Below are 15,511 nucleotides of genomic sequence, written 5' to 3'. Positions count from 1 at the left end.
GCTCATAGCTGCTAGCCAAAACTTTGGAGTTAAAAGTTTTCTGGCTTTACAAAAATACCTGTCTGTACTTATTGGATTGATGGTAGTTTTACTTTCTATTAGACTCCAAATGTAATAATTTGGCACGTTTCTAATTCATAATTTGTAAGAATGTAATCGGTGATATTAGTATTAGCATTCCTATGGGTTTTTCCATGTATATTAGCATTGCGCTAACCACTCGCTGCCAAATTGCAGCCTTTGCGATTATAAAATCTCCTTTTGTCACATCGATTGATGTGATGTGATGTGATGTGTGATGTGATTGACGTTCAGCCCTAATATGCATGCAGCTCTATACTAAAAGTGTATTTTCAAAGAGGTAATGATGGATTTCTTTGTAAAAGTTGTCCATCTTTCCAACAGAAAAATTTGCCTGGACCAACATAACGTGATAACAACGTAACGTGATAACAACGTAACGTGATTACGTAACTTCCGTAAGGTTCATGTTCAGCCTATCAACTACTTTGACGTCATCGGCAGTCGAAGAACCCCGAGCCAATCTTGCACCCGAGCTGATGCTGTACCGACACCGGGCACATGGGCCGCATATGTGAGCTCACGCCCCACTCCTTTGCACTCGATGCTACACAAAGCTTAGAGCCAACGGTAGTAGCTACGAACTACTTGAGCTAACCCAGAGATAACCCAAAGCTAATGGAGGTTTTCGGATGCTTTCAGCCAGAAAAACCCTGGTAAGGAAGTCAAAAATGAAGCGGCATCAACTTAAAGAGCTGCCGTGTTTCTGGGGTCTCCCACAGAGTGCTCCAAAGGCAACCAGGCCTACAGCCTTGCATGGGAGCGAAGCCGGGTGGCTACTCTGGGAGATGGGGGTAACTGGCCTCCCCCGTCTAGCAGCTGGAGAAGCAAGAAACTTTGGCTAGTCTCAGCCAGCCCCACCAACAAGTTATATTTAAACCTATCTTTGACCAAGCAGTATTATGTTAACATAGCGTTTTCCTCCATAGAACCAGTAAAATATAGTAGAGAAATATGATTTTATTTACTGTTAAAAATGAAGTAGAGTTCTTGGATTATCTCTAAGCATAATCAATAACACTGCTTGCCCTCTTTGTCTGAATAATTCCATTAGCATCTAAACACGAACACACAGAGGACTCAACTAAAGTTCACAGAGTGGAAATGGCCGAACATCTATTGTCATGATGCCCAGGCTGAGTCGCTAGCTCTGACATTTGTGCTACCTGTCAATAAAATCAAATTATTCACAATTTCAAGCATTTAATTTAACCTAAAATGTTTTTGAACCAATCTGTAAACTTGTTTATTCCTGCTGTAAAGTTGGCATTTTTAAAATGGGAGTCGATGAGGATTTGCTCACTTCTGCTGCCAGCCCCTAGTGGATGAGGGTGGAACTGCAGTTTTTGTCACTTTCATTTTGGCTTCAGGTCTGTGCGAGTCTGGTTCCACCTGGTCACCACCCAAAGCTCGTGACCATAGGTGAGGTTTGGAACGTGGATCAACAGGTAAATGGAGAGCTTTGCCTTCCTGCTCAGCTCTCTCTTCACCACGACAGATCGATACAACGCCTGCGTCACATAGCTACCATCAAAACGTGTCCTTTCACTGACTGTTTATGTTACAGCGGATCTAGAATAATCATGATTTATGTGCATTAGTTTTCCTGAAGGTGGCATGCAGGGTGACATGTACAACTAACTGAATGGAAGAGTGAAAATGAATAAGCACAGCCTTAGAATGGAACAAAAATGCTGTTTTTAGAAATTAAAATCTCTAAAATAAAGAAACAAGAAAAAAATGAGTACAAAACTACAGAGAAATAAAGTACCAATCACTGTTCTGAGCCAAAACAATGTAACGCAGAATTAAAGTGTCTCATAAATCAGATGTGTTTAGATTCATTCAAATATGTAAATGCACTGTTTCATAGCTCTGATTTCAGGAGGACATTGAAACACAGATCACATCAATTCACAATGAAAACCAAGATGTTTAGAGACATGTGACGCTGGGAGACGCTAAGCAGCATGCATTATATGTGTGGAATAAACAAATGATGAGAAAAGAAATCAAACTCGGCCACAATTTGGCAGTTTTTTAAACACAGACAGAATCCGACACAGACACAGGTGTGTCGCCGGTCCCTCTGCCGCTGAATTATCTACACTCCGAGCTCCCTTATGATCACACTGTTTTGGAATGGAGCCCAGTGTGAGCAATGAAGACCTGAATTTCAGAAAATTAATTAGCCATGATTGTGATAACCAGTTGGTTTGAGGCTCGCGCGGTTACCGCTTCTAAATGTGTCAGCATGGGTTTGGAAACATAATGAGAATTGATGATCTCGTTACTGGGATTCTTTGCTTGGAAAATATAAAATGTGGATTAATTTTTTAAAAAGATGACTGATAAAATGTGACAATAGTGCACGCTGAGGACTCTAAGCTAAGACACTGTCCTGTTCTAAGGAAAAACTCATGTTTCACTGACCTGCTTTGCAACATTTTCTTGGGCAAACTCTCATCTTGTTCTTCCTCCCACTCTCATTTCCTCTCGTCGTCCCTCAACTTCTACTCCGGTCACAGCTTTCTGCTCAGCTTAGCATCGCATCCACATGAGTTCCTCGCTGTTAGAAGGCAGAGCTACACATGTAACACAAGCCAAAACCGGGACCCACAACGGCAATTACAATTCCACCTGAGGATGGCCTGGCACTTGGAGAAGATGCTCCCCCTCGTCCATCCACTTGAACTAAGCTACCATCTTCCAGCTCCATTTACGTTTTATACATACTGTATGTTTGTGTCGTAGGGCTCCTGTGATGACCTTGTTCGCAGCCGCATGGGGGTGACTAAAGAACAGGGCCAAAGACCATTTCTCTTTCCATGGGAAGATGAATGACCCTGTTTGAGAGTGGCTGCCAATGGTCTGAGGGCAATTAGAGCGTGGTGTGAAGCAACACCCCTCACTGGCTTGGTGTACAGAAGCAGGTCCTCAAGGAAAACAGAAATACTCCACATGTAACCCATTCTGTTGAAACCAAGCTGCCGTGGCAATAGCGAACAAATTAAAATCATGTTCTCGTCTCCTGTTTTCACCTTTCACGCTGTTTCCCACCCACTCCTCATCCCTCCATAAGTCTTAAAGGAAAATAAAATGTGCTGACTACATGGAGCAAAGGAAATTTGGCTAGCCTCAGCCAGCCCCACCAACAAGTTATATTTAAACGTGTGTGTGTGTGTGTGTGTGTGTGTGTGTGTGTGTGTGTGTGTGTGTGTGTGTGTGTGTGTGTGTGTGTGTGTGTGTGTGTGTGTGTGTGTGTGTGTGTGTGTGTGTGTGTGTGTGTGTGTGTGTGTGTGTGTGTGTGTGTGTGTGTGTGTGTCTGCTCTGTCTTCTCGATCCCCAGTGAGTCGTGGGGGATGGCTGCTTATACTGAGCCAGGATCCTCTGGAGGTTTCTTCCTGTTAAAAGGGAGTTTTCCTCTCCACTGTCGCTGCATGCTTGCTTAGTCTGAGGATTGCTGTATAGTCACTGACACTAGTCAGTGGCTTGATGCAATTTGCTGGGTTCCTTATATAGGAAACATTATTTCTGATTGGCTTAATGAACTGTGAATTGGAATGTTTATTATGTGAAGTGCCTTGAGACGACTCTTGTCGTGATTTGGCGCCATATAAATAAACTTGAATTGAATTGAATTGAATTGAAAGGTCCACCCCTGGTGCCCACTCTTGGAATCATTTAATATGTTGCTCTAAAAGTTGCTTCTGGACCGTGTCTGTTTCTGCAGCTCAAAATAACGTCACACTTTAAAAAAGTAACAACTGTGTTTCCTCGTTCGGGGATAGGGCATGTTATCCATCACAGAGCAAGAACAAGAGGTAAAAGAGTTGTGGCAGCCTATTGATAGGGATATGTGGCGGTGTCATTGATTCCCCTTGTAATACAAGCCTGTCCCTTGTCAGGCTGTCAAAGCTCAGATCGGACATGATAAAACACCCATCATGCAGCCATCAATAGCACGGCTAAGCTTTCGCCACAGAGATGATTATCCTGTTTGGATATGAGGGCTGGTGATACGAGGGGATGAGATTAGCAAAGCAGCAAGAAAGAACTCAGCTTTCTGTCACTTTTTCAGCTTTAAAAACCACACAGCTTATCTTTTGTGGTATTAATAATAAAAATATGAACTCACGGGACGTTATTTTTAGGGACACCTTTCCAGGGTAGATTCTTTGTCGGATTCAACAAGGCGTTGGAAATGTTCCGCAGGGTTCCTCTCTGGTTCATACTGAACATCACAGTTACATCCATGATGGGACTCTCCTGTTGCACCTGAGATCTGATGACTGTGGAGTCCGAACAACAACTGAAGGCTAAGTGACACGTTTTATGTTTGCTCTGGGAAAAGTGGGATTTATGTCGACACGGTAACGGGTCAAGCAGCTGATGGCCCAAGTATGTTCTATCTTCAATGGTGCTGCTGGCGTAACTCTTGCTCTAAGAAGTTCCCGTAAACAAGATTTTACACCTTCCTTTATAAAATAAGGGGTTTGCCCGTATTTCTGTGGTATAGAGCACTGTGCTGCCCTAAGATTTGCCTGCTTGTTAATCACCTCATAAATGGATGTAATCAATCATATTAATTGGCCAGAGTGCACAAATGAACATATGGCTTGCTCTAAGAACAATGATTACATTGAAAGTGTGGAGTGATGATGACCAGGGTGACATGCTAAATGAAGTAGATGTTTTCTTGTCCCTATTTTTATGTTTAGTCCCATCAGAAAAACACAAAATGTGCTGGAGGCGCAGAGCTGTGTGGCATTGTGAATAAACCAAACTGGGTTTCATAGCGAGGCCGTAATATGGATCTATTATGTCGTGTCCCCTTCCTCGCTCTCCAAAAGGCCTTGCTTCTCTGTAGTCCCTCCAGCCCGTGGACATAAAAACACATGAAGGTCATTTGTTATGATAGGACCGCAATACCCCCCCAACCAATGATATGACTCAGTGTGGCGCACTTAAGCACCCAGATCCCAGCATCCTCCCTCAGACGCAGCTCTGTTCACACTCACATCTCATGTTGTGTTTGTAGCCTGGGGACCACAGCTGAGTTACACTGCTTCCACCGACCCAAGGGGGAACTATAGACAGTCGTCGAGTGCATTATGTCATTGTCTCCCACTGCTGAGCGCGAGCGCTCGCTTTGATGTGACCAATCAAATCACTGTCAGGCTCAGCAGAATATTCAGCTGCAGCCACAGCAGCAGATGAGGCAGCTGCTCTCGTTACCATCCATGTAGTTGATGAATATTTTTCCCAGCTTGAAATATTTCTTGTTTAATTGGAATAACCCTGAGACTCGGCCGTCAGAGTGCAATAGTTTAAGCAATAGCTGGTCGTTAGCTCAGACTGTGACTCTGTTTTAAGTTGAAGTTTGTTTATCGCTGGACGAGGACCCCACTTTACATTTATTTTTGCCCACTTACACAAAGTCTCATATTTAGTATTCAGTACAGTGTTTCAGAGGATGTAAACTCCTTATGATGGGTGCAAATGTAGCTAGTACCTGAAATCCCATCATGCATCATTAGAGTGGGGCAGCTGCAGCTCAGGAAGTAGAGCGGGTTGTAGGATCGATCCCAACCCTCAGGCTGAGAATGCTGCTGTTGTGTCCTTGAGCAAGTCACTTTACCCACCTTGCCTGCTGGTGGTGGTTGGAGGTACCGGTGGCAGCTGTGCTCTGCAGCCTCACTTCTGTCAGTGCGCCCCAGGTCAGCTGTGGCTAAGTTGTAGCTCATCACCATCAGTGTGTGAATGTGTGTGTGAATGGATAAATATACAAGTGTGGGTCAATTACTTTTGAAAGGTCAACTTTACTCATATTTTAACAAAATGATAAACGGCCCGCACTTGTATAGCACCTCTCAGAGTAAGGACTCCCAAAGCGCTTTACACTACAGTGTATCATTCATCCATTCACACACACATTCACACTCTGATGGTGATGAGCTTCGATGTAGCCACAGCTGCCCTGGGGAGCACTGACAGAGGCGGTCTGCAGAGGTCTCTAGTAGGAACGAATGCATCTATATGAGAATGTAGAAGTCAGCTGGAGGAGAAAGTAGCTTCAGATGGCAGGAGTTAGACTCTTATTTCCTGATATTTGTACATCTCTCCTCTGATTGGCTAACAGCAACACGACTCTACCACTGACTATTTTCTTTGCAATGTTGATGTTTTATCTCCACAAATAATAAATGTTTTCTTCCGGCTCTTGGAGAGTACAGGCGCTTTTTTTCTCCTCTCCCTCCCTTCTTATCTTTGTCCTTTGGCTCTTTGTCCTGTCTTTGTGTGCACGGCGCTTTCTGCATTTTTTCTGGAAACTGGAAATTATTAAACATGGATCTGGTCAGTTGATCTCTCAACGCGATTGACACATTTTTTTCAGTTATGAGAACGGGAGAAGGGGCTCCCGGATGCCCCTCTGGGACAGAGCCAGCTGGGTGTATCATGGACTCCTGGAAACAGTGGAACCTGATCTGCCTCTCTCAACTGTCTGTAGAGGATTCTGAAGACGTCTGGATATTCGTCGTTTTGGTGTCAGGATTCCTGCTGTTTGGCCTGAGCGGTTACCTGGCTTACCGGAAAATTAATAAGCTTTCGAGGATTATTGGCTCAATCCCGTAGCTCAGGGATGGAATGCATCGCGCTGTGAACGCACAAACTCATATAATTGTCGAGATGAGTCAAAAGCTTGGAACTTTGGCTGAGATTCAGGCTTTGGCACAAAAGGTGGATTCCATCAAGGAGAGAGTTGACGGATCAGCACAGATTGGGATAGATTAATTACGCCATTATTGGATCTAGAGGTGTTGCAGGCCAACAAAACTCTAAGGCATAGAGGAAAGTATCTCTGTTTGTCCCCAAGACAATTTTTATCTGAATCTGGTGCCCTTGGAGCCTGTGAGGCTGAAGTGATAACTCCCTCCTCAGAAGAAATGTGGAATGTTGCCGTCACTATGGTAACTCTTCTCCCTATCCCAGCCTGGGCGGGACTGTGACCGGTGAAGGCCGTGGAACCGTATCTAGGAGTCACTGTGCCCTCTAACCCATTATCTCCCTCCCCTGTCCAAACAGAGGTGATGAGCTCTGCTCCATGCGGCTGCACGCACTGAAGTGTGGAGAGTCCCAACCCTACCTCCCCACCTAGTGGACACTTATGTTTTGTATTGTCTGGAGTCTGTGTGCATTTCTGTCTGAGGTGTTTTTTGCATAGCAAAGCTGCCCTCTCTGTGGAGGGTAACTCTGAAGTGCCTTTTTTCCCTCCCCCTGACTCTATCTTCATATAAACCCTCTTGATCTGTAATGGTAGCATGACTCGGGTTGCGAATGACCACAGTCACCAATTCTTGTCATGTGTCTATGCCATGTATGTATGTCTGATCTCAGAATTTGTGTGTCCTGAAACTCTAATTTCCCTCTGGGATTAATATTTAGAATTTGAATTTGAATTTGAAAGGCTGAAAGAGTTCTGCCATGTGGTGGAGTTGCTAATGCTAACAGTTAGCTTCTACTAGCTGAGGGATAAGGATTTAAGTTAGTGGTGCCCAAAGTTAGGGTCAGGGTCCCAATTTGGGACAATAGACAAAACTCGGCGTCTTATGATTGTCTCTGGTAATAAAATAAAATATACTAAACTGTTTCTAAGAGAATATTTTATTGAAATGACAGCTAAGAGCATAGAGCTCCAAAAGAGGCAGGGGTTTCTTACTTATTTTGCTAAAAGGTAGAACTAATGAGTCATAGCACACTGTTCTTAATCTAGCTGCAGAGATGGGAATCAACAGCTGTGACATATGGAAGGGGATTCAGGCCACTCGAATGGAAAAAACAAGAGAAAAATCATTCTGACTTTTTGACTTCTTACATTAAAGTCAGAATTCTTTGTTTTTCCAGTGGTCCTCTCTTCCGTAGCCACAGAAACACTTAATGGATGGAAATAAATGCTTTTGTCATTTGATCCCTATTTGTGCTTTTTTCAGTTTGCCAGTTTTTTTCCACCCAACATTTTGGTCCTGAATAAAAAAAAAACGTGAACATGTAAAAAGTTTGGCTTCTCTTTGTTGAATACAGGATTTAATTTGCTCTTGGAGAAAATGTATTAGACACCTGCTTCGTTAACCGCTTGATGAAGCAGAGTGTGGCAGCCCACAGAGCCACTCGAGCTGATACTAATATGGATTTTTATGATTTTCTCCATTTCTAATGTCCTGAAATTAAACCATTATCTGTTTTTCCCAGCTTCTTTAGTTGCTTCGATTGTTCCGCCTGTCCGTTTGGAAAACTCTTGATGTGATTTTACTGTAGTGAGGACTGAGTGCCTTGTAGCAAATAGTGATGGTAGTATTGGTCCTCCATCAGTGGTGGCACAGGATGGGTTCAGACAGAAAATTTAAAGTTGGTTACTCGCAGAAGTGTAGACTTGAGTCACATGACTTGGACTCAAGTCAGACTTGAGTCATTATTTTAATGACTTCTGATTTGACTTGATAAAATCGGTAAGGACTTACGACTTGACTCAGACTTGAAAGCTAATGACTTGCGACTTGAATCGACTTGCATCTGTTGACTTGAGCATAGTTGATATTTTAGCACAAAAGTGACATGACATGGACAAAAATCATAAACCATTCTTCGTTCTGGGTTTGATCTTGTTCTGCTAAATGCAGCAGCACTTTGTTTATAATCAGTTTCAGTTGAACTTTCTGCCTGTTTGAGCAAATAAGTGAAGCTTTAAGAAGTTTTATTTCTGGAATGTATTTAATATCATTGTCATTAAATTGAAGTTGGACAGATGACTTGATTATGACTTGAAAAGTCAAAGTTAAGGACCTGGACTTGACTTGGACTTCCACATCACTGACTTTAGACTCGACTTGGATTGGTTGTCTTTGACTTGGACTTGACTCGAGACTTGACTGGAAAGACTTATGACTTGTGACTTGCAAAGCAGTGACTTGGACTCACCTCTGGTTTCTCGTGTTTTGGCAGCTCTCAAAGCCAGATGAAGAAAACATTATCAGGTAGGGTTAAAACTGGGAAGCACAAAAAGGATCTGGACGATCTTTAGACTTAGGAAGAATTTGTGTTTGTCCTGTAAATGGTTCCCAGAAATGGTGATTTGCCAAAACAATCCCTCCATCTTTGTACATTTAGCCGGTGTGCCGTCGGCAGCAAAGAGAAAGCTGTTTATGTTTAAAAACTCTTGTCCCAAGGAGGCTGTCTATCTCCATCGATCGCCGGTGTGATCCTTTGGGTTGTTGTGCTGAAGTGGTCAGAGGTAAATGCTGTTTTAATGAAGTCTGGCTATTGATTCGTCTGTGGTGTTTGTTTGTGGAATTTGAGTGTCAGCTGAAAGCTGGGTAAACAAGATAAGCAGGATGGCAGCCAGTGGTTTTATTTTGCCTTTTTTCTTTTGTTCCCTTACAAAATGATTTGCATGTGATGTGCTTCAGATGGCATAACACAGATTCACACACAGAAACACCACCTCCTGGACTCCTGGAGATGAAGATTACAACTTTTATTTAAATGATTATGTTGGAAAAACACATTTGGTGCTAAAATGTCTGACACTTTGTGGTATGAAGATTTAGACAGAGAATTGGGTTTTCCCAGCTGTGAAATCAGTTTATGTAGTCCCGCTGGCCAACCGCATCATTATGCCTTACCCCGCTGTGGGCCCCTACTACAAAGCCCGGGCCTCTTCCACTCCATATCCTCTCTCTGCATTTACAGCATCTAGCCTCGTGCCATATGTCATTATCAAGGTCTCGGGTCGATTTAGACCTACTTCATTAGTTCTGCATTAGTCCGAATGCAAAGAAACGGCACCGCGAGCCTTTTCATAACTAGCGCTTCAACCTGAACCAATGTGACGTACGAGATGCATCTTATCATTATAAAAATAAATCTCAAGCATGTCTAGTTGAGCTCTAAATTTCACACAATACACTTTAAATGCTCTTTTCATCTTCTCTGAGTGAGATCTGAGTCATCAAGATGAGAGGGTCTCTTACCCAGAGGGAGCAGATGGGTCTTGGACCATGCCCTCCTCTAACATTTATATGCAGCTTTTACAGTGCAGTCATCTGTGAAGTAGGTTCTCCTGTAGTGTGGAGCTGCATCTGTAAACAGTGGAGCTGCATCTGTAAACAGTAAGGATGCAAGAGCTTGTTTCCACAAAGTTTGCTTGCTTCACTTTTTCAGGGTTCACTGAAGGATAGAAACAAGCATCTCATGTGTTTCAAAGGCTTTTGCTGACAGTTTCATTAAAGGTGTGGTTCACTGAAAAACCATTTTTTTAAATCTTATTGCTGATTATAACCGGTCACTCTGAGTTTTTCATGCAGGCTGAACATGAAAATAGTCTCCTACACCTATCTCCAGCATTAGCTTCAGATAGAAAATAGTGAAAAGCTAGAATTAGAAAATTTCAATAGATTTACGGTATGCTGTCACTTAACATTCATGGACCCGCCCATCTTGACTCGTGACGGGGAAGGCTGTTGTTGTTTTAGCATCCAGGAAACAGCTCACTGTTAGCATTAGCAACTCCACCACACTCCAAGCTTGTGTAATTTTTGGAGATAAAACATTCCACGTTACAAGTCAGTGGCAGAGTTGTTGTTATCCAATCTGAGGCGAGATGTCCAAATATCAGAAAACCTGCTGTCTGAAGTATAGACATGAATATGTAGACACGCCATTGGGCACTGGAGAGTGTAACAGTGTCATCTCCACATTGGATGGGTCTTCTCACTCTCCAAAGTCAATGCAGGGTGAGCAACTATGCCTGTTTTTGTGCAGCCTTACAGTGTACAGTTGCGACACCCGATGTACTGTCGAAAACAGATCACATGGTATTACTATTGACTTTTCTAGCCTAACTGGTAGAATTTGTATTTATTTTGTTTACTAATATTTACCAGCTCAGTGGCCTAGTGGTATAGTGTCTGATAGGTAATTTTAGATTTATCCCATATTACCTTAAAGGACGACACACACACAGAGAGAGAGAGATTATTTGTGATGTCCATGAATCGTCATGCGAGAGCTGGGCGCAGAAACCCCTCCATGGAGCTAACCAGCCCCCCTCTGTTCCTGGGGAAAGCCTTCAGGTCACCAGCTCTGCATGCCCGCATTCTCCACCAAAATGTTAAGTAATTACATGTGTGGTAATATTTCATCTCCATAACCCTGGAACCTGAAGTAACACACATGACAATAAGGGAGACATTTTACCCTGAGTCCCCAAAATAATGGAGAGTTAACGCAGGGAAAAACCTCCTCCGAGGCTTTTCCCCCGTCACTCCCCCGTCTCCTCAGTTTCCCAGGGGCTTTATTCAGCAAAAGGATGGGGGAGAAGGCAGGCCTTCTCAGGTTACAGAGGTACAGTTTTCAGTTGGAAACCCACAATCAACATCCTTGCTCAACCTTTCATGAACAGCAACAGTTGGCAAAAACAGAGATTCATGAAGTGTTAATAACACAAAATGGGCATCTTTTAGGCCTCAAAAAGGTACAATTATAAAAATACCCAACAGTGTCCGCCCTGAGACTGGGAGATCAGGGTTCGATTCCTGGTCGGGTCATACCAAAGACTTTGAAAAAATGGGACCCAATGCCTCCCTGCTTGACACTCAGCATTAAGGGGTTGGATTGGGGGGTTAAACCACCAAATAGTTCCCGAGCACAGCTGTGTCTGCAGCTCACCGCTCCCCCAGGGGATGGGTCAAATGCGGAGAACAAATTTTGCACACACATCAGTGTGTGACAACTAATGGGACTTTAACTTTAATTATCATGCCATATCTTTTGTCTGATTTTGTGAAAAAGCTTGATAAAATGTGTTTTTTAGTTGGGTAAGCAACTTCCTCAATGGAAGTGAATGCACCGCGGCGAATGGAGACCCATCTAAAATGGTGTGCGGCCACTACGACAGATTTTGGAGTTTGTCAGGATTTCAGGTTTGTTTCCACCCACCTCTTGATGGTTAAATTGGTGATGTGAGTGTGTGCATGAGTAGGTGAGTGTCACTCATGATGTAAAGCATTTAAAGCAATCAATTACAATATAAAAGCACGCTATAAATAAGGTCCATTACCTGTCACTCTAGAAAAGACATTGTTCTAGGGCTGAAACGAATTCTCAAATGGTTCAATTCGTTTAATTCCTCAAATAATTTTTTACTGAATCAAGGCTTAGTTAAATGTGTGCACCACAGTCTGAACAGATTTTATTGGTGCAGAATGTGGCAGTCTAGGTGCCATGGAGGGAAACAGATAAACCAGCAAAGACGCAAGCCATTGTACGAGGCTGAAATGCTCCAAAGTTTGGGATCAAGAGTTAAACTACAAGCAGATTGGCTAACGCTAATGCTAGCGGGTAGCACACTCAGGATCTTGAAACTAAGGATGACTAAACTCTACAAGCGGAAGAAAAATCCCCACAATCCTGCTTATTTGTAGATAGAATAGAAGTTCACTGTCAAAGAACCAGCGTCCCAGCACAACGAGATGTAGTTTCAGTACAGCTATTTCCAAGACCAGACAAAAAATCATAGGAACTGTGAGCATGCAACCCTAAGGTGCTCCCATTTTGCAGATAAGGGAAAAGGGGTTGCACAAGGGTGGGGAGGGACGAGAGAGAAATAAAGATGCCTTCTCTGCTCCCTGCAGGGTAGAGAGAAAAATAAAAAAAAACCACCCCAAAACACTAAAGCACAAACTCAGACGGTAACATGAGCAGCATCCATTGTGACCTACTTTGTTTACGACCAGCATGTCCTTAGCTAGTCGGAGGAGTTCCTCTGGGAGGATGTTTAGCTACCATTCTTTATTCATGTCTGCGTTCTGAGGCTAAACTGTGAGCAACCCCGGCGTTCCACTGGATGTGTAAGCGTTGCGTAATGTAACAGACGTTTTACCCACCCAGCTTCCTTCCCACTGAGAGTGTTTCAGACAAGAGACGACTGTCAAAGTGTTCCACGCAGTTGATCGCACAAAGTCATGAAGTGACTGGTGATTTGTAGGACCAGCCATGATTTCAGCAGTTCACGCAATAACAAGCATGCCAGCATGTATCCAATAACATCTGTGGTTTAGTATCTGTTCTGTTTACCTACGAGGTTTCACTGTGATGGTGTACTTTTTTTTTTTTACTTGTTAATCTGCGGAAAACTGTTGATGTGATTTTTGTCTTGAAAGTTTCCGATGGTTTGTGTTTACGTCTCGCCCGATCTCAACTGCTGAGCTTGATGAGTTCTAGAAGTGTGGCTTGTTTAAGAAGACTCAAATGGGCCATTCCCACCTGTATCGGGTCAGCCCGGGCCGGGTAGCGTAGGTTGTTTACATATCTGGGTGGCCTGGTATTTTTCCGGGCCAACCAAGGCTCATTCTCAGCCCTCTTCTCGAGGGGGTCTGCTTCAGGCCGACCAGGGCCAACACACCCACTGCTGACAGCAAATCCACACCTTCCATTAGAGCTAGCCTCTGATTGGTGGGTAGAATCAGCCCACATGGGCTTAAGGCAAGGATGTGTGGAATCAACCGGGCCAGGCTGGGGCCGACTGGGGCTACCCGGCCCGGGCCGACCCGGTACAGATGGGAATGGCCCAAAAGCTTCCCTATGATTCAGGGACAAATGCGATGTTTTGCAGCCGGTGGAAATAACGGTGGCTAATTGCTGCGTGCTCTGCGCCACGGATGTCACGTGACACTCACACGTCTGGTGGCAAGGCCCGGTGAGTCCATTCCCTCACCCTAGGAAATCGCCACTCAAGAACAGGGATTTATCAGAGTAAATGACTTTCTTCCAGTCCTCAGGAGTTCTCCCCTAGCGGGCCCCTGATCCAGCGGCTGGGTCCATAGTGCTGCTTAACTTTCTTCTTTGCAAACCTGCTAACAGGAACATTCTACAAATCTGACATTCATGTGACTAAATGTCTACCCAGACATAAAATGTCTCATATCATCGGATTTAGCTAACTTTTAAAATCATTTCCTACATTAAAGCACGAGTATGATACTACTTAAAAAAAAACACCCATGGTTTATTCATATTTTAAACATGTAACCTGGAATTCACATGAGATTAAGTTCATCTGATCGCTTCCTGAAATGCTGAAATGTCGACACCGGCTGAAGCATGAACGGACAAGAGGAGAAGCAGAGACTGCGCTCAGCGCGGCGCTTTTGTTCAGGCCGGAATCTGGTGGAACAGACTTTGAAGTGGTGTTTCATCTCCCTCCGTGAGGCTGCCTCCCACATCTGCTGCTATCATAATAACAAGCAATAACCAAGACTTTTACGCTCGTAATGTGGCTTCAATAAATAATGTCATGTTTACCACGAGGCCATATTTCACAGCAATTTAGTTTTGAGCCTGCCCTCTTGCTTGGCTGTTTCGGTCTTCTCACTCAGGCTGGAGTACGGTACATAATGTGGTGCTTTATGCACAAGGAGCATAAACACGCATTAACACATTTACAAATGTACTGATACAGAAAGTAGCACAGGCCATCGTGTGTAATCATTGTGCACATTAGGAGAATGCTTTGAAAAATCTGCTTTTTCTCCATTTGGCTTGTTGTGCTTCAGCATATGGTGGATGGGGACGGCTGTTGAATGCAGCAGAACAAGCACGGGGGCGCGTTTCATTAGTCTGTCAAACCCAATGATATTTAGAGCCCCACACCCCCGGCCAGGACTGGAAAACTCAATCAGCACTCTGATTTCATAACCCAGCTTGGTGACAGGGCTTATTTTATCGCCCCGCTGATTCATTCTAATAAATGCCGGCTGCCCAGCGCAGCCGCTGAAATACAACACACACCCCCAACCCACACACACATTCCTTTCTGTCCTCCATGGGTCGACCCAAAGGATGGAGGGTGGGAGGGATAAATCAGAATTGTGGGAACTGGAGGGTGCAGATAATCCATGGTTGGCCCAGGTGTAGCCAGCCAGTCTGCCTGCCCATCCTCTCCTGCCTTCAGCACCCTGGAGCACAAATCAGGGGCTGGGAAGCTGTTGATCAGCACGGGCTTGGTGGGTCCATTGATCGTGGACGATGGAGGAGGAGAGGGACGATAAATAATCGGAAGCAGAACGCGGAGGGTGAAGGAAAACAATTATCTGTGGAGGTGGAAAGCACATAAAGTAAAGAATGATAAACACTGTGAAACATGATTGACTCAGAGTGATATATTTGAGCTGAAGGACGGGCGGAGGGTTCTGTGTGCACAGATATCCTTGAGTGGAATGACTTCAGGTCTAACCGTGTTCCCTCGTGCGTGTGTGTGTGTGTGTGTGTGTGTGTGTGCTTCTCAACAGACGACAGATGACATTGTTTCGTCCGCCGAGTGCTCCAGCGACGACGAGGACCTGGAGGAGTGCGACTCCGGACACACAGGTGGGAT

General features: G+C 44.1%; 1 protein-coding gene across 17 annotated transcripts in view; it reads left to right on the top strand.

Moving 5' to 3' along the window:
• LOC107378159 (neurexin-3b) overlaps nt 1-15,511 on the top strand; it is a 455,269-nt gene that overhangs the window by 424,781 nt on the left and 14,977 nt on the right. For all 17 annotated transcript variants that reach the window (XR_011516660.1, XR_011516662.1, XM_054748395.2 and 14 more), the window contains one exon: nt 15,426-15,504. Coding sequence is in view for 15 of the 17 variants with exons in the window: in XM_054748395.2 (XP_054604370.2) it covers nt 15,426-15,504 (79 nt within the window). In the remaining 2 variants the exon portion in view is untranslated. The remainder of the gene's footprint in view (nt 1-15,425; nt 15,505-15,511) is intronic.

Source organism: Nothobranchius furzeri, chromosome 2, assembly GCF_043380555.1.
Source record: "Nothobranchius furzeri strain GRZ-AD chromosome 2, NfurGRZ-RIMD1, whole genome shotgun sequence".
NCBI lineage: Eukaryota > Metazoa > Chordata > Actinopteri > Cyprinodontiformes > Nothobranchiidae > Nothobranchius > Nothobranchius furzeri.
This window is presented reverse-complemented; position numbering and strand designations above follow the sequence as displayed.